At 39.7% G+C, this 20027-nt stretch overlaps 1 protein-coding gene across 1 annotated transcript in view; it reads right to left on the reverse strand.

The window, feature by feature from the left end:
- LOC114665624 (calcium-binding protein LPS1-alpha-like) overlaps positions 1-20027 on the reverse strand; it is a 116706-nt gene that overhangs the window by 68953 nt on the left and 27726 nt on the right. The window contains exon 2 of the mRNA XM_028820234.1: positions 15476-15857. Within this exon, the coding sequence (XP_028676067.1) occupies positions 15476-15857 (382 nt within the window). The remainder of the gene's footprint in view (positions 1-15475; positions 15858-20027) is intronic.

Here is a 20027-nt window from a genome sequence, read left to right on the forward strand (position 1 = left end):
GGACAGGGAGTACTTGGGTGAGCTAAAAGCGGGCTTTGATTATTTGGGATAGCACGTTTGGAAGACTTTATGAAAAAAAAGAGAGAGAAAAGGGAAAACCATTATCAGATGTGTCAGAACTATTAGGACTTTGTGGGTTGTCTGTGTCGAAGGATTTTTTTCCGTGTTATCTGCTTTCTATATATGCTGGTAGGGTGTGGGTTTACCGATGCTGTTGCTGCCATTTATGTTTGTGTGATTTATAAGATTGATTTTAATATTTATTTCCGCCTTGTCCGATTCTCTCTGTCATTGTGTTGATATTATATAAAGTATATTTTTTAAGCCTGTCAATATCGCAGGAAGGGGTCCGAGGGCGGTTTAGGGTTCACCTGCTCTCTGTGACTCAAATACAGCACCAAAAGCGTGGTGGCGCATAACGATATCTTCCGTGAAAAGGCGACGCGATATATGGGGACCCTAAGAGAGCTGTGCGCAGGAGAAGCCCTCGTAATTTGACAGATCAGGACATTTTGTTCAAGGAGGAGTGAGCAAAAATCGCCGAGTCCACATGTGCTAAACTGGTAGACTCTTACCCAAAAAGACGGAGTGCTGTAATAAAATCAAAAGGTGCTGGTTCAGGAGGTGTGGGATTTCTTGTTTTTCCTTTTTTAAGTAAGTGGATTTTTTTTATTTGCTTTCACCTTCTTTGTATAGATTGCAATTTTGCAATAAGATTAAATGAATTCGGACAGGATTTCTCTTGGTTTCATTTTTTTTATTACACAAAATATGTGATTTTTGGCTGGGGTGTGTAGACTTTTTATATCCACTGTAAATGGCTGGCAGAAAATTCCATTCAGCACAGTGTTAATGGTAGCCATAACAAGACTGAGAACCTGCTTCCAAATGTTTTACCAATACGAGCACCACCACTAGTGGTGATCATTGATTGTGTTAGATATAAGCAATGGGTATTTGCATACTCACCCATACTATACTTTTCAAAATGTTTAGTGTTTGTTGAATAATAGTCAGAAAACTGAAACACACTAAACAAGGCTTATTCCATTTTTCATTTGACGTTTATTTACAATAGATTGGATAAAGCCAGTTAAAAACAAAATTCTCAGACATTCTAAAAAAGTAACTATTAAAAAAAATATACTATTCCTGTCATCTCTCAGGCAGGGTCCCTCCTCTGCCTGGGATTCAAGTTCATTTTAATGTTTCTTTTGTTCAATTTTGATTCTTTCATTTATGAACATAGTGTTCATTCTTTATTTTTGGTTTTTTCTGTGTAGCTTTTGTTATGTCCCATGTGTTTTAGGAGTGGTCCGCCAGGAGGTGGGGCCACCTGCCAGTCACTGCCATGAACTGCACTCCACCTTACAAATTGGATGACCTTCCATAGTTTCCTGGCGGTTCATTTCAAATGCACCCTGGGGAGTGCATTTTTGCTATTTTTTGGCTTTTGTGGTATACTTTATTTTCTTACTTTGGATTGCATTTACTTTTTAGGCAATTTTGTTTTGCTTATGTGCTCTATGGAGCAATCCAATAAACAGTGTCCTCTCCAGACAGAGGAGCAGCTTCAGCGACAGATTGCTGTCACCGTCCTGCTCCACTGACAGACTGAGGAGATCGTTCCTCCCCCAAACTATTCGACTCTTCAATTCCACCCGGGGGGGGGGGGGGGGGGGGGCTAAACATTAACATTATTCAAAGTTATTGTCTGTTTTTACCTACATTTTTATTACTCTTTAATGTAATATTGTTTTTTTGTATCAGTATGCTGCTGCTGGAGTATGTGAATTTCCCCTTGGGATTAATAAAGTATCTATCTATCTATGGAGTTTTTTTCTTCATTGAACAAGAATAAACCCTTTTTTTATTTAATAAAGATTGTACGTGGCCCTTTACATCTATTTGGGATTTGACTGGCGTATCCAGCCCATGTGCGTAATTGGAAGTGCTTTTTGGAACTGTTGGGTCTTGCATGCTGTGGGACTAACAGAATCACGACACTTACAGCTGTGTTTGTAAATTGGCTCAGGTAGTACCAAACATCTGACAGATCACTCGGCAAACCAATTGGTTTCCACCTGTGGTCAACTGGGAAAATTCTATTTCCAAATAAAAGCAATTGCTCTTTTTGAGATAAAACTCTGAAAATGCTGGCATCAGGAGATGGATGTAAAAGAATTGCAAAAGGTTTAAGTCTCTATGCATGGAACCACTAAAATCTTGCCTAGATAAGACCAACCCTCTAAACTGAATGACCAAACGTGACGAGAGACTATCAAGAGGCCAAATGCAACTTTGAAGGCACTACAGGGCTTTATGGTAAAGATGGGTCACATTGTGTAGGTGACAATAATATCATTAGCATTCTATACAATTCTGGACCAATGAAAGGGTGCTACAGAGAAAGCCATGTCAAGTCTGTTTTATATTATGTTAAAAATTATCGTCAAGATTCTGTGTCCAACTGATAAATGTTACTTGTAGTCAGATAAAACCAGTTATTCTGAGTTTACTGAAAAATTGAACATCTGTTGAAAACCAAATATGTTGTACCATGCAAAGTACACTATTCTTTTAGTATAGCATAGTGGTGGAGTCAAGTAGAAGAGAAGGTGGATGGTATAAAATACAGGAAAACTGAGGAAAACCTGCACTTGCACCTGGCTAGGAAGTTTGAAAATTGGAGATGGTTCAGTTTTTAACATGGCAGTGACCCAAAGCACACCTCCAATGCAACCACACAGTGGTGGAAGGAGAGAAAGGTGAAAGTAAATTCCTTTGAACATTTTTATAAATTAAAAGGAAGAGTGTAGTCCACAGTCAGTTTCACTGCAAGGTGAAATGGGCCCACATTGCTTGAAGGTATGAAAAGTTGGTAGAGATATATCCAAACAGACTCAAGGTAATGATTCACACAAAAGGTGCTTGCACCAAGTTTTCGCTCATGGGGCTCTGCTCTTCTCCAACCCATTTATTCTCCACTTTGTATCTTTCCTTCTTTCAGGAGCCAAATCCTTTGGTGGTATTATTTTTTATGTTTTCTATAGTCTTCTTGTAGGTTTTACACCACACACAGTGCCTATTTCTATGATGTTTGTTTAGTAATTGTTGGTGTCGGTTTTTAAATACTCTTATCAGACCTAAACTTCAGTTACATAATAAAGCTTCAGTTAACCAAAGTGACTGCAATGGCAGCCAGAACAACAGCTTGCAATTAGTGTTTTGTTGCTTGCATAATATCAGAGCTGAAGTCATTCATGGATAATACCTTTTTCCAAAGGTTCTGGGAATTAGAAACAGCAGTGAAGCTGGGAAACTAATCTATTCAAAGAAAGCTGAACGGTTGATAATTTAAAATGAAAAACAAATGAATAGATGTAACTGTTCCATCCCCAGTGAATAAATCTATAGTGCATATAGTTAGGACTAAATAGGAAAATATTTGTTACTGCTACCTGCTTCCTCTTCTCCTCTTGTCTGGCAGCTCTATCCTTAGCATCCTTTTCCCAATATACTCAGCATCTCTCCTTTGCACATGTCCAATCTCGCCTCTCTGGCTTTGTCTCCAAACCGTCCAACCTACGCTGACCCTCTAATGTACTTATTCCTAATCCTGTCCATCCTTGTCATATGCAATGCAAATATTAGTAGATTTATTCACTGTGGATATTGTCAATCAAATCCAGGCCTAAAGTTATCCCCCGCCTATCGCGGAAGTTACGTTCCAGACCCACCAGCGATAGGTGAAAATCCGCAATATAGAAAGACCATATAAATAAACATTTTTTTATAGTTTATGCCTTAAAATACCCCTCCCACACGCTTTGAACACATGTAAACTTGTAATGGCGAGCGACGTCCACGTAACACTTTCCTTCCCGAAGCATATCCAGGAGTTTTACATTCTTCTGAATGGTCAAGGTCGTCCTCTGGCGCTTAGGCTCACTACTACCAGAAGGCTTAGAAGATGCAGGATGCTTGGGAGCCATCGTAGGGCTTAAAACAAAACAAAAAGTTTGCTCACAACAATCGGACCACAAGCAAGGTACGAGATACGCAGAGAACTGAAATGCTTCGGAAACCCATGCTCGTTCTTGTGAAATTACACCATGTTAGCAGCAGCCAATCAGAGCCCAAGAGAATGAAAATCCCACTCTGATTGGTTAAGTCTCCTCTTTCAGCCAATAACAGGCCTTGTAAGAAATCATCTGAGTACTGTAACGCGAAACTCTTTGTCTCCCGTAGTGTATAATGTACGTATATTTAATGATTTACTGTACTGTATTGCTTAAATGTTCATTATTTTATATACATATTGACTTACTGCATTTTAGTCAATACTTAGTTTTGTTAGTTATTATAATACGTATTCTAACGAACTCTTGTCTAGCACATGTAGTGACAAATGAAAAGCATATGCTTTATTATGAATTGGCTACAAAGTACACTACAGGTAGGATGTACTTATTGAATTTTTACTCCCATTTTTATTTATATACAGTACAGGTATATCCTCTTTAATAAAACCCGTGTGTGTGTTCGTGTGTGTCTTCTGATGAAGTGCGCATGCGCGGGGCACTCTTTAATAAAGGACATCATTGCTGGGGAGAGTGCTGATTGGAAAGTCGCGGCCGCGCACATAAAATATGTTGCTGGGGAGACGCAACACATACAATAATCAGCTGCACGCCAGCACAGTTTAAAATACTTGCTGGGGAACTGCACAGTACTTGCTGGAGAGAAGCCACAGGCACGATTATCAGCTGCACGCCACACATTACATCAGTTGCTAGGGAGACTCTGCTGATTGCCCACTGTTGTGACAGAAAATTAAACGCATATTACGGACAAGGCAGAAGTACAGGGAAGGGCAGAATTAGTGGCAGAGTCACCGGCCTCCAGCAGATGCTTCAAAGGCCGCCTGACGCGTCACACAAGACCGAGAGGGCGGGATCTATAAAATTTTGCGCAGCCAATCCAATCGGATTTCGGTAAATGAGGTAAGACCTAAAACATAAGGCACGAAAAATCCAATCGGGTACTGAGACGCAGAGACCAGCTTCCCCAAAGAGGTGGGATTAGTGTTTGTTGTTGTGCAAGTGTTCACTCTGAGGATGTCGGATTTGTGATTAAGAAGCTTGGCCCAGTAAAGTGTCAGTCGTTGAAGGGGTTTTCCTAAATATATGAATTTAAATATTACAATAGGATGACTTTTAAAAGTAGATTTATTGTCGCACACATAAAATCCATTGCTGGGGAGACGCCACACATACAATAATCAGCTGCATGCCAGCACAGATTAAAATACTTGCTGGGGAACTGCACAGTGCTTGCTGGAGAGACACCACAGGCACGATTATCAGCTACACGCCACACATTACATCAGTTGCTGAGGAGACTCTGCTGATTGCCCACTATTGTGACAGAAAATTAAACACATATTACGGACATCAAAGCCAGTATTACTGTCAGAGAAAATTACAGGCATTTTACGGAAATACAAACCAGTATTACTGCGAGAGAAAATTAAAGGCACACAATACAGTGACGCATATTACAGCCACATACAAGCCAGTATTACTGTAAGAGAAAATATTACAGACGTACAAGCCTATATTACTGTGACTATCTGCTAACAGCATGCTACCCAAAAAAAAAGGACACATCAAGTAGGACAAAAGACACAGACAATCAAATCCTATATAAGCAACATCTCCTGGAAGAACGGTCAGCTCAGCAAGTAAACATCAACAAAAGAAAGGCTGAAAGACAAAGAAAAATACGAGCAAATACAATGATCCCTCGCTATATCGCGCTTCGCCTTTCGCGGCTTCACTCCATCGCGGATTTTATATGTAAGCATATTTAAATATATATCACGGATTTTTCGCTGCTTCGCGGGTTTCTGCGGACAATGGGTCTTTTAATTTCTGGTACATGCTCCCTCAGTTGGTTTGCCCAGTTGATTTCATACAAGGGACGCTATTGGCAGATGGCTGAGAAGCTACCCAACTTACTTTCTCTCTCTCTCTCTCTCTTGCGCTGACGTAGGGGGGTGTGAGCAGGGGGGCTGTTCGCACACCTAGACGATAGGGACGTTGCTACCTTCTGTGTGCAGCTGCTTCCTGAAGGACATGCTGCACGGTGCTTCGCATACTTAAAAGCTCAAAGGGCACGTATTGATTTTTGACTTTATTTTTCTCTGGCTCTCTCTCTGTCTCTCCCTGCTCCTGACGGAGGGGGTGTGAGCTGCAGCCTTCAACAGCTTTGTACCGGCGGTGCTTCGCATACTTAAAAGCAAACAGCCCTATTGATTTTTTTTTGACTGCTTGCTTTGTTCTCTCTCTCCTGATGTGCACTCCTTTGAAAAGGAAGATATGTTTGCATTCTTTTAATTGTGAGATAGAACTGTCATCTCTGTCTTGTCATGGAGCACAGTTTAAACTTTTGAAAAAGAGACAAATGTTTGTTTGCAGTGTTTGAATAACGTTCCTGTCTCTCTACAACCTCCTATGTTTCTGCGCAAATCTGTGACCCAAGCATGACAATATAAAAATAACCATATAAACATATGGTTTCTACTTCACGGATTTTCTTATTTCACGGGTGGCTCTGGAACGCAACCCCTGCGATGGAGGAGGGATTACTGTAGATCGATTTAAGAAAAAGAAAATGAGCGTCAGAAAAACGCTAAAAGAGAAAGACTTGGAAGAGCAAATAGATCTATAGAAGAAGAGGAATATCAGCGTCAGAAAAATGCCAAAACACACAGAGCTAAGAGAGCAAGTCGAAAACGAAAATCACTGCGGCAGCAACAAGCTAAAATAAAGAGAGGCAGGATAAGAGATCTTCAAACAGACACAACACATCAATCAAAAGCCACAGAGGAGAGGATAAATGTAATATTAATTATACTTACTGTATTGTCATATAAGCTTCAATTTCATTTTTATTATTATTTTACTTTAGGCTTCTTGCAAAAATATCCATCCATCCATTTTCCAACCCGCTGAATCCGAACACAGGGTCACGGGGGTCTGCTGGAGCCAATCCCAGCCAACACAGGGCACAAGGCAGGGAACCAATCCTGGGCAGGGTGCCAACCCACCGCAGGACACACACAAACACACCCACACACCAAGCACACACTAGGGCCAATGTAGAATCACCAATCCACCTAACCTGCATGTCTTTGGACTGTGGGAGGAAACCGGAGCGCCCGGAAGAAACCCACGCAGACACGGGGAGAACATGCAAACTCCACGCAGGGAGGACCCGGGAAGCGAACCTGGGTCTCCTAACTGCGAGGCAGCAGTGCTACCACTGCACCACCGTGCCGCCCCTTGCAAAAATATTTTCGACAAAAAAAAATTGAGACAAGAAACAGAATGAGGTCAAAGTCCCTTGCCATTTAATATAGACTGTTCTTACTAATGTTTATGCACTACTGTTCTAGCGCCCATTATTGTAACGGGCTTAATGTCTAGAATATGTTATAATTACAGTAATAAATTGTTGTTAATAGTTTAGCATAGAAAAAGGCTTATTTCAACATAGCAAGTTGTCAAAACCCCATAAAAAATGATCACTATAAAACCGCAGATTTCTGCGATAGAAAATTAGATATGTTCCACAGAAAAATCCGCGAGGATCACTGGCGGGGGATCACTGTAGAGCAGTTCAACCAGCTTCTAGAGTTGATCTTTTTGCTTCTTATGTAAACTGGATTCAAGCTATTTTCGGGGCTATTAATGAAAGAGGAAGATCAGATATCCTGGAAAGCAAGCCACACATCTTGGTCAGTTTAAATGAGTAGTCAAATAGCAATTATGTTAATGCTATGTTGCTGCTAAGAGATGTGGGTTTGATGTGAAATTCAGTAGTGCAGCAACAAGTATATTTATTCAGGTGTTGTGCTTTATGTGGGGGGATGATGGTCATCTGCTGTGCTGCAGTTTAAACAAGTCTTGCACTGTAGGTATATTGGCCATGAGGATTGTGTTGTTGTTACAGTGGTACAGTTAAAGTTAATCTCACGCCTCCAAGGTTCTAGACTTTGTCTCCAAAATTAAAGGTTTATAGTGCTCATTGGTGACCACTGCAACCCTTTAAACCTTGACCTATTATTAAAGGGCCAAGCCTTCAAGACAAGCTTCTGTTTTTCTTCTTCACCTCCTGTGGGAACTGCTTTCTAACATGTCTTGGAGGAGATGTTTCTGCTGTCCCTTAGCTGAGTCAGTGGATCATGTACCCATATCATATGCTGGTTTTCTTGGACTCTAGTGTTCTTGATGAGTATTACAAGCAGTCTTCCCTGAGCACCACAATCTCTTAAAATGTCTGGGTCTACTACCCTTTTTTCAGCAGGGTGCATTAGCTCTATGAAAGGACCAGGTTCACTGTTGGGAACAGAGTTGCCAGATTTGACAGGCACTTCACAACCCAATCTCCGTCACAGTTGTGCCCAGTCCCACAAGATCTACCCCAATATTGGTCAATTCATTCCAAGCCAGCCAATTGCCTCCACCACCTCCAATCTGCAGAAAATCCATGCATGTCACTCCTCTGATTGGTGAATTGGTACTTAATTTGCATAAGAAGGTAGAGCTATGCAGTTAAATTTCAAGAGTTGCTGAAGTCTGCCAGAGATGCAACCTACAGAGTGAAGCCATTAAATATATTTGTTTAAATAAAAAATGTGATGAACAGTAGAGAGAAAAAAAAATCTGACGAAGGCTCATTTGACTAGATCCATTTTTTTTTTTTTTTTCTTTCAGGTGAAACAATATAACAAAGTTACTGAAGAAGGTCTGTGTCTGCATGCACCTGCAAAAGAAAAAAGTTAAAGGTTATTCACATGGAGACGATGAACAAGGATAAGAGACACATTTCAGTTGTAAAGGCTTCATCAGGTGTGTCCTGAAATGCAGATCATCATTGAACCTGCTTCATCCAGAATTCCATGTATGGCAAGGAACCAGCTCTGGCCAGGGCATCGGTTTGTCACAGGACAAACTTGCTAACACCCATTCTCCCTCACACCGTAGTATTTTACAGATGTTGGTTCCCAAAACATAAGCTTTTTAGGATGGGGAAGGAAAACTGGCACAGCAGAACAATAAACACATGAAACATAATGAGAACAAAGAAACTCCACACATGTAGTAACTGGGGCCAGGATCTGAAAGTGTCTCCCGGAGCTGTGAGGAAGCAGGCCAAACCTCTGTGCCACTATGTGGCCTGTGATGGTGGGGTCATAATAAACGAGCATGCTAGATGGTAATGTCTGTTAATGTAAGTTTCTCACTGAATTCAAATACTAGTGCAAAAATAAGAAAACAAGCAATATATCTTGCTCAAAAAATTTAAAGGAACACTTTTTAATCCGAGTATAGCATCAAGTCAGTGAAACTTCTGGGCTATTGATCTGGTCAGTTAAGTAGCAGAGGTGATTGTTAATCAGTTTCAGCTGCTTTGGTGTTCAAGAAATTAACAACAGGTGCACTAGAGGGACAACAATGAGACGGCCCCCAAAAAAGAAATGGTTTCACAGGTGGAGGCCACTGACATTTTTCCCTCTATCCGTTTTTTCACTAGTTTTGCATTTCACTATGGTCAGTGTCACTACTGGTAGCATGAGGCGATACCTGGACCCTACAGAGGTGGTACAGGTAGTCCCACTTCTCCAGGATGGCATATCAATCAATACATGCCATTGCCAGAAGGTTTGCTGTGTCTCCCAGCACAGTCTCAAGGACATGGAGGAGATTCCAGGAGACAGGCAGTTACTCTTGAAGAGCTGGACAGGGCTGTAGAAGGTCCTTAAGCCATCAGCAGGACCCACTGGTATTTGCTGCTTTGGGCAATGTGGAACAGGATGAGCACTGCCAGAGCCTACAAAATGACCTCCAGCAGGCCACCAAACAATCAGAAACAGACTTCATGAGGGCGGCCTGAGGGCCTGACGTCCTCTAGTGGACCCTGTGTTCACTACCCAGCACCATGGAGCTTGATTGTCATTTGTAATAGAATACCAGAATTGGCAGGTCCACCACTGGCGCCCTGTGCTTTTCACAGATGAGAGCAGGTTCACCCTGAGCACATGTGACAGACGTGAAAGGGTCTGGAGAAGCCGTGGAGAATGTTATGCTGCCTGTAACATCGTTCACCATGACCAGTTTGGTGGTGGTGGGTCAGTGATGGTCTGGGGAGGCATATCCATGGAGGGACACACAGACCTCTACAGGCTAGACAATGGCACCTTGACTGCCATTAGGTATCAGGATGAAATCCTTGGACCCACTGTCAGACCCTGTGCTGGTGCAGTGGGTCCTGGGTTCCTCCTGGTGCACAACAATGCCCAGCCTCATGTGGCGAGAGTATGCAGGCAGTTCCTGGAGGATGAAGGAATTGATACCATTGCCTGGCCCCCACGCTAACTCACCTGACTCAACCCAATAGAACACCACTGGGACTTTATGTTTCGGTCCATCTGATGCCTCCAGGTTGAGCTCAGTGATACCTTGGTCCAGATCTGGGAGGAGACCCCCCCCCCACCAGGACACCATCTGTCATCACATTAGGAGCATGCCCCCTCACCGACGTTGTCAGGCTTGCATACAAGCATGTGGGGGCCATACAAACTACTGAGTACGATTTGGAGTTGCTGTAATGAAATTTTGGCAGAATGGACTAGCCTGCCGCATCATTTTTTCACTTTGATTTTTCGGGGTGTCTTTGAATTAAGTCCTCTGTAGGTTGAACATTTTCATTTCCATCAAATGATGTGGCATCCTTTCGTTCCCATTCCTAACACATTACCCAATCTATATCCATAGAGATATCCAGCAGGATTTTTTTCCAATTGAGATCTGGGGCCTCATGTATAAACGGTGCGTACGCACAGAAATGTTGCGTACGAACTTTTCCACGCTCAAATCGCGATGTATAAAACCTAAACTTGGCGTAAAGCCACGCACATTTCCACGGTAACTCGTTCCTTGGCGTACGCAATTTATCCGCCTGGTTTTGCAGACTGGCGGCACCCAGTGTCAAAGCAGTGCTACTGTTCCTGTGTGGTTACCCTTTCTTAGATCCACATCCACGGCGGCGGCTTTATCAAATACACTGAAATTAACCGCATATCGTTCATAAATTTAATGCATCTGATTGTAATTAACCTGTAACAATATAATGGTCCACAGAATGGTCAAACTACTGTTCCTGTGTGCTCATCCTTTCTTTCTTAGCTCCACATTCCTGACGCGGCTTTATAAATACACTGAAATTAACTGCATATTGTTTATTAGTGTAATACATCTGATTGTAATTAACCTGCTTCAATATAATGGGCCAGGGAATAGCCATAGTATTCCAAATACCAGAACTGCTTTAGCGTTGTTACGCTCACTGCATCTTGTTCTTCTTTTTGCTGTTCCCGTTAAGGGTTGCCACTGCGGATCATCTTTTTCCATATTACTCTCACTGCACCACTTGGAGTATTTATATCACTGTATCTGAGTGTGAATCACAGCAGCAGATGATCGGAAAGAGAATTATCGGTATACAGTTTCAAGTACACACTACCTCAACCACGGCAAAAAGCGTCAAAGCCTTTCCTGTACGGACCTCGCGTTTCAGAAACAGTTTCATCCCAAGAACTATAAACGCACTCAATCACCTCACTGTAAACTTGCACTACAGTTATAATATTGCACAACCTGCGCTACTTTATAAAGCGAGTATGATGACAATATCATTTTTAAGATGAAATGCAGCAAAATATGTTGCTTATAGTATACAGATAAAACTTTAACTTCATTTAAATAATCTGTATTGCTAATAATTAAACATGTGAGGACACGGTGCCGCAGCGTATAGCTAGTTCAAGGATAGCTCCTGCCTTGCGCTGTATTCTTGCTAGTGCTGACGCGACACTGGAAGGATAGACGAATAGAATAATTAAACATGTACTACGAAGATATTTCAATGTTCCTTAAAAGTTTTGAAGAATCGGCGTTCTAAGCTTACAAATGGCTTCACGTCTATTACAGAGCTGATTGTGTGGCGATTGGAGAAAGAAAAGTATGGACAGGAATTGGAGGTTAGTACGTTTGAAAGAGACAGTACTTCTGTAATAAATTATTTCATCGAAGGTCACACATGGTGCAACAAGCCTCTTGCGTGAGATATGAACAATCACTGCGCCACCGTGTTCCCATGTTTAATAACATGCTTTCATTCCTATCATCATGAAAATGATATCACGTATACATCTCAGTATTTTAATTATTCAGAGAGCTGTAATATCTCGAATGTAATGGATTCTGTGTCCTGTCGGAGAAAGAGAAAGAACGGAAGCACGTAGTGATTCACACACATAGAGCACATAGAAGATCAAACACAGAAAAAAGCATTTAACATGCTACTTGAGAAACTACGGTAGTAAAATAAACGATTTTAAGAAATTTCGAGATTAAAGTTGACATTTCGTGCTTTTTTCCCACTGTGTGCCTATGTTTTTTGTTTGTACCCTAATACACTTTCATATGACACTCAGACGGTGGGCTACAACTCGCCTTTTCACAGCGACTTTGATATGTGATTTCTTTTTTATTTCGGGTACTGTGCGACTTTGTGAATTTGATCTTTCGAGTTTTTCCGACACTCTGTCACTCGATCAACTTTCTTTTGTTGATTATACCACTGTTTAAACTAACAAATAGTACGTTTTTCCTTTGCCTCCACTTGGTATTCGCTGAAATTCTTATATTTTCCCCTGTGCTTTTCCCATTGTCTTTTCACAGAAGGCTATTTATATTGATTTGCATATTCAAAGAGGCGTAATTCTGGGAGGAGTTGGGGCGGGACAGAAGGCGCGTGCACGTGCGTTACTTTTCACGCAAATCGGGATTTATGTAGTGGAAGAACGTGAAAGTATGCGTGCGCACTGATTCCTGCATCTGGATTTTTCTGTGCGTACGCACAATCCCGCTTTTGTGCTTACGCCATGTTATAGTGTGAGTTCTACGCACGGCGTTATACATGAGGCCCCTGATGTTTACGAAGTGTTCTTTTCATTTTTTTGAGCAATTTAGTTTAAACCCAAGACCAGCCTTAGATAAAGTAGAGATTAATTCAAATGTTCAGTCATTTACAGTAAACATTCTGATTTAATGCACAGACATTTTGCTGTCATGAAGTCAATGTTTTTTTTTTCCAATCTTTATGGTTATTTTAATTTGGCTCAATTTTCCAACAGCTGTAGAGAATTAATGTTCTCAATCAATCTGAAGAAATATCCGCTCTTTGCCCCTTCATAACGCCATGGACATTTAAGCTAATTGGGAACTCTCAATTGCTGCACTAAGTTTAATAGTATCTGAGTCTGCCCCATGACTGACTAGCATCACATTCAGACTTCATTAATGCTGGTGGGTTTGGCTTCTGGCAGGCCACACTAGTTTGTAATGGAATGACAGTGCAAAAACAGAATTATTAAATTCAAAAATTGAAATGAAATCATTAGATTATAATATAAAGTAAATATTCATTGTTTTTTTTTATCTTTTACAATGAATCCCTTATAAGGAACTCTAATACATACTAATACGTGCGCACCCTATCGCAACTCTGTGTATGAACTACAGGGTAGTTCACACGCAGAACCGATATAGTTCATACACAGAGTTGCGATAGGGTGCGCACGCATAACCAATATGTTTCATACGCGAAACCGACATAGTGCACACATACAACCAATAGAGTTCAAGCGCAAAATCGACAGGTTACCCACATGAAACAATATAAGACGTGCATGAAACCAATAAAGTGCATACGCAAATCCATTGTTAGACCGACACAGAACACAAGCCAATATAGTTTATACGCAAACCGATAACATGCAAGCGTAAACCAATGCAGCTCACTCACAAACCAATAACAAATCGTACTGGAACCAGTGATATACACACGTAAATCAATATAGTGCATATGCAAACCAGTGGTATGCACGTACAAACGGATTTAGTTCATGCACAAACCGATAATATACGGACACGAACCAATATAGTTCATATGAATGAAACCAGTGTTGTATGCACGCAAACCAATTAAGTATGCACGCAAACAGATAGTAAATATTCATAAACCGATAGTGTTCACATGTAAACCAATAGATTACACACAGAAATATATGATTTATAGCCTGTTTGGCCCCACATATCTTTCTTCCTTCGATTCACAACACAGCAAAACCGGACGTTGTTTGATGATTTCTCGCACTGACACCTGGTGGAATCCTCCAGATTTACTTAAAGTACGCACGCAAATATAGACAGTACTGTACATTGCATCAGCATCCTCCGGCTCCGGCGTCACGTAGCGTTATGTATATCCTATCCCCGGCCTTAAAGTGCATTGTTTCTGTATATTGCTCAATAAACAAGACTGTTAGTAGGGTGAACCTGAGGCAGCAGTGCTGAGAGGACTTCAATTCCCAGAAGTCAGTACGTCAACAGAGGGGCTGCAGAGAGATCTGTTCAGACTTTAAAGAGAGTTAGCTTTCAGAGGAAACGGTGCAAGGAGAGTTACAGTAGTCTTTGGTAGTGAACATCTACTGTCAATTCTGTGTGTGTGTGTGTGTGTGTATATAACATATATAATTCATGATATGCAGCCTTTTTACATGAGTAACACGCATATCCTAACTGTTAACATTCTCCATATCTAATATGTTGTATATTCTTTGGTATCATAGTAAGATTAGTGTTCAGCCAATAGGATCTTCACTTATTATTATAATGGGGTTTTAAGAAACCTGTAAATAATTTAATAAAATTTGTAAAATACAGTAGTTATCTTCTGGAAAGAATACTTCGAACCAAGTGATGTAAATAGAGAAATCCATAATACATTAATGCTAGGAGTATTTGTATATAAACCAAGTGTGTAAAGCATAATCATCCTCAATAAAGAATATTTGTATTTAATAATCATTACGTGTTTTAAAATACCATGGAAAATGTCCTTGTTAACCAAAAAACAATACTATTGTTGAAGCAAAGGCCCATTCTATTTTGGAGGTAACAAGAATGTCTTTTCTGTTGTACTGCCAACTTTTGTGCCTAACACAAACTTTTCCTTGTCTGCACTGTGTCAGTATATGTGGAGTACTGATTTAAATTTACTAGTAAATACTGTGTAAACTTGGAAATTTTAACATTTACTCTAAAACTACTATAGGTTTTTCTAAGTGAAAAGTTCTGATGGTACTTCAAATTGATATGTAATTAATTTATAATGTAATATGTGTTAAGAAGGAGGTTTCAGTAGTCAATAGTAGAACAGTATGATAAAACAACTAATTTGCAATTAAAAGCAAACAAATGCTGAGTTTTTTTTTTTTTTTTTCTTTTCAGGAAGAGTAAAGGGAGAGCTTCACTTTTTAGTGATCATTTGTATAAATTTTTCATAATTCACTAGTCCGTCTCCATCAATATCGGCCTCTTTGAGCATTGTGTCAATTTCTTCATCTGTTAATTTCTCCCCTAGGTTTTTCATGATCTGCCGCATTTCAGTTTCACTGATTGACCCGTCGTTATCCTTGTCGAGTATCCTGAATGCCTCCCGCATTTCTTCTTCAATATCTGGGCCTTTTACTCTCATGGCCATTATGTTCAGGAATTCCTTGAACTCAATTGTTCCCTTTCCATCTACATCCACTTCATTGACCATATCTTGCAACACTTGATCTGTTGCGGTTTGACCTAATGATCGTATGACAGTTCCGAGCTCTCTTGTTGTAATGGTGCCATCCCCATCCCTATCAAATAAGGAAAAAGCTTCCTTGATTTCAGCAATTTGTTGTGGAGTCAATTGGCCAGCCATGGCTCTTGACTTTTATTTATAAAAAAAAATAATAATAAGTACGAGAAAACCAGAAACACCAAAGAAAATCCAAGAGCACACTGTTTCTGGGTAGGCTGTGAAGTGCAGATTTGTAAGGATCTGGATTAGCGTGATTTACAAATTCTTGCGAGAAAATAGGCGGCGTTGCTGTCGAAAACCAGCCCCTCCCATGATGAGCTGGAGTAATTATTGGGGAAAGGAAAATAACAATTTAGGTGTAAACTGGTGGGATTTAATGTAGTGCATCATTTTCCTCGTCACATACAAATGCCCGATTGTTTTATAAATACGATTGTGAAACACTTGCTCAAAATCAGAGAAACGTTTGTATGAACAGACAGATAAAAGACTAATATCCCCATATAAAACTGAATTTGCTGATATAATATAGGACATATTTTGCATTTATTTTCAAAAGCAATGCTCTTTTTTTATATAAACAGAATGGTTTCAATGGCCACATTTGCAGAAGAGAAAAAGTGCCTTCTTTTGAAAAATCCCATGGGATATTGGATTGGATTTTGAATTGAACTGTTATTAGATAGTTTGAAATCTCCATAACATCAAAGTAATTACATGATTGACTGACAAATATGCATACATGTTTGTCTCTGGTCTTCTTACAAAGGGCACACATGTCTATTTCAGCCATCAAATGGTGACATTCAAGCAATAAAAAAGCCACAAAGGCTAATACTGTTACCTCTGCATTTGGTCACTTTTATGTGAATACACGAAATACATAGTTTTAAGTTTTTCAGTCAAAGGTAACTTTAACTTTCGGTATTTAAGATGAAATAGAAATCACACATTTGCCAAATCAAAAATGCCAAATAACTCACATTGTTATTCAGAAATAAAATGTGTTTCTCTCCATTTCTTATTAATGCCTGCTTATTCAAGTTCAGGGTCATGGGAAATGGACACTGTCCTGGTAGCACTGGGTGCTACACAACAACTAATCTGAATGAGACACCGGTTTATGCAAGGGAGAAAAACCAGTGTAAACTTGGTAAAAATATACAAATTGCACATAGATAGTTCTCAGGCCAGGATAGGATTTGAACCCAGGAATCTGGAGCTGTGAAGCAGCAGCGTTAGCCTCTGCACCACTAAAAGAAAGTGTCTCTAAATGCACATCTGTTAAATGATTTTAGCTTAGTAGCTTGAGTGAGAGACTGATTACACTTCCCAACTAATGGCATTATGAAACACTGGAATAGTACAGTAGTTCCTGGAACAAGCCTGATGAATAGACATTTTCAAAATATTGAACAAAATTTTAAAAAATGAAACAATAAAAGAAATATTCAATTTAAAAACTTAAAAATGATTTAAAATTAGAAGTAACTTTTAATGGCATAGTGGTTAAGACTTTGGACTTCAATCTCTGAAAGCTGTGGGTTCAGATCCCACTACTGACACCACGTCTCCTGCCTGCGCTTCAAATAAGAAAAAAACATATTTTTTTTTTTCAATCTAAAATGATGTAACTTGCTTTGGATAAAATAAATCAACCAAATAAATAATACTAGCTTAGTGATGTTTGAGAATGCACTGAGATAGCAGGGCTGTAATAAGCACCAGTGCTGGGCTTTTTTTCTGAACGGGGCAGCTTTACACATGTCAGGCCTATTCATAATTTTAAGGACATACCTTCTGTCTGATCATTTCTCAAAAATTGTTATTTAATGAATACCATGACCAGCACAAAAGGCTATGCTATGTTCGGATATAACAGGGTCCTCTATAAAACTGATCAAATGGCTCCAAGAGAGCATAAATGTATTCATTATGCTGGAAACACTTCAACAGCGGGACAAAAGCAATAAAGTACTGCAATTGTTGCAAGAAAAAGTTATTTTACCTCAAAAATATCAAGATGATGATGTTTTGGACTGTGCTGCAATACAGAACATCCCAGTCATCATAATGCCTCACAAAACTGATGACTTTTGAGGAGTTTTGACTTGTCATCTTTCTCCATGGCAGCAAATCTGTTTAGATCAATAAGAGTAAGGACAATGTGAAATCAGTTGAGTTGCAGCAGATAAAATACAACAAACGCATAAATGTTAAAAAGATGTAATCAGTCAATCACAACAATCTGTTGAAATTTAAGCCAGCTGTTGCTTGTTGAAATACATTGCCTTCATGTCACGGGCCAGGTTTTTGAATATGAGGATTGACTACCGCCTCAAAGTTTTTGAGACTGACTCTAGAAATATCTTTATTCCTAAAATATGAAAAACGTTTGTTTTAATGCACTTTTTTTGTTTAAAGACTATGTGCACTTTAGTTTGTATTGTTTAATATATTTCTTTTTTATTGTGACGGTCACACTAATATAAAAAACATCTGTTTATTTTCAAATTCATAGGTTTCACTGGTTGTTATATAAATTTGATTATTATTAATTTTAATCGTGTTAATGCAGAAACATCAGGGTGACATTCACAGGTGGACAGATGTGAGCAGATGAGGTAAGACATGCACTGGAGCCCAGAACAGGATGTGCAACCACAGGTTGCAGGCTTCAAAATAGTTAGGCATGAAATAATCGTGACTAATTGACTAATGTAAAAAAAATATTGAACGATTAGTCGACTACCAAAATAATCAATAGTTGCAGCCCATATATGTGTGTGTGTGTGTGTGTATGTATGTACATATATATAAATTATGAGAAACAGAGTCCTTGAATGTATAATTTTTTTTTTTAAGTCTTTAAATAACAGTCCAATAATACGGTCAGATGGCCAGGGCAGACAGAAACAATTAAAAAAAAACAAAAAAACTTCCAGTTAAGCTGGAGGAAAAAACAAAACCTACAGGGTTTCCAGGCCAAATGACCCCCACTGGGCATTCTGCCCCACATAAGTGTTCTGAAATTGTTCTTTTTTGATTTTAAGGCTTCGTCATCCAGGATTTGATCCAGAGGGTCTCGTGGCCAGTTGAGGTATCTGCCTTCATTCAAACATTAGGTTTTCCTAGTTTCCTTTCTAATATTCTAAAATGTTATTTTTTGCAAGTGCTAATTCTTCACAATAAAATAATATGGATACTCCGTCCTTACCTAATGACCTACCTGTTTAACGACCTCTCAGACTTATGGCCAGGTCACTGACCAGTCAGTATTGTGTGCTGCACAAGAACTTCGGTCGTGGAAATGGCAGAGCGGTGTCTCGGCATCAGGTATCTCATTTCACATCAGCCCTTCTCAGTCTGTTTCGTTCCCTTCAGTTGTTTGGTATTCACTATACTAGCGTTCACAGTCTCCAAGACTACATAGTTCATCTATAAATTTGTACTTTATTGCACACCCCATAGTACAGTACATTATGCTTATAGTAGTAGGGTGTTGTACCATGTTAGCCAGTACAGATGCAATGAGAAGTCAAGCAAAATGACCCCTTTTATTGGCTAACTGAACTGATTACAATATGCAAGCTTTCGATGAAACTGAGGCTCCTTCAGGCTGGTTGTAATCAGTTGTCCCAAAAGCTTGCATATTGTGATTGGTTCAGTTAGCCAATAAAAGGTTTCATTTTGCTTGACTTCTCAGTGTAGTAAGGGGTGGTTCCTTGCTTATCGACCAATTCGCTTAATGACCTAGTCATAGGAATGGATCTTGGGCATTACGTAAGGAGTGTCTGTCCTAGCAACCTTTAATTCAAGGGCCTTGAACTGTATTAAATTTAGTTTATACTTTTGACATTGTCTAAACTTTCAGTTGTCTACTTCCACACTAAGTTGTACTTTCTCAAGCTTTGCTAAATCAGTATGACATCTGAAACTGCAGGATCTTGTTGTACCCAGTGTAATGTTTAATTGCTGTGCTGTTCAAATTATTTTCTTCATTTAAGACATGGTAGGAAAGATTGTAACTAGAAGTGTAATGGCCAGTTTTTAAACCACTTCATGTTATTTGAAGGCCAATTTTAAACTCTTCCTTTTGACATAAAGAGACACAAATGGTTCAGTGCATCATTGAACTTATTAATTGATTTCTTATTGGGGGCTCATTGAACACACAGTACCGTTGGGCAGAGGCTGGGCTGAAGGAAGCCCTAAATGAGACAGACAGGAAACTCAAAAAAAGCAACAGAACT

Source organism: Erpetoichthys calabaricus, chromosome 15 (assembly GCF_900747795.2).
Source record: "Erpetoichthys calabaricus chromosome 15, fErpCal1.3, whole genome shotgun sequence".
Lineage (NCBI taxonomy): Eukaryota > Metazoa > Chordata > Cladistia > Polypteriformes > Polypteridae > Erpetoichthys > Erpetoichthys calabaricus.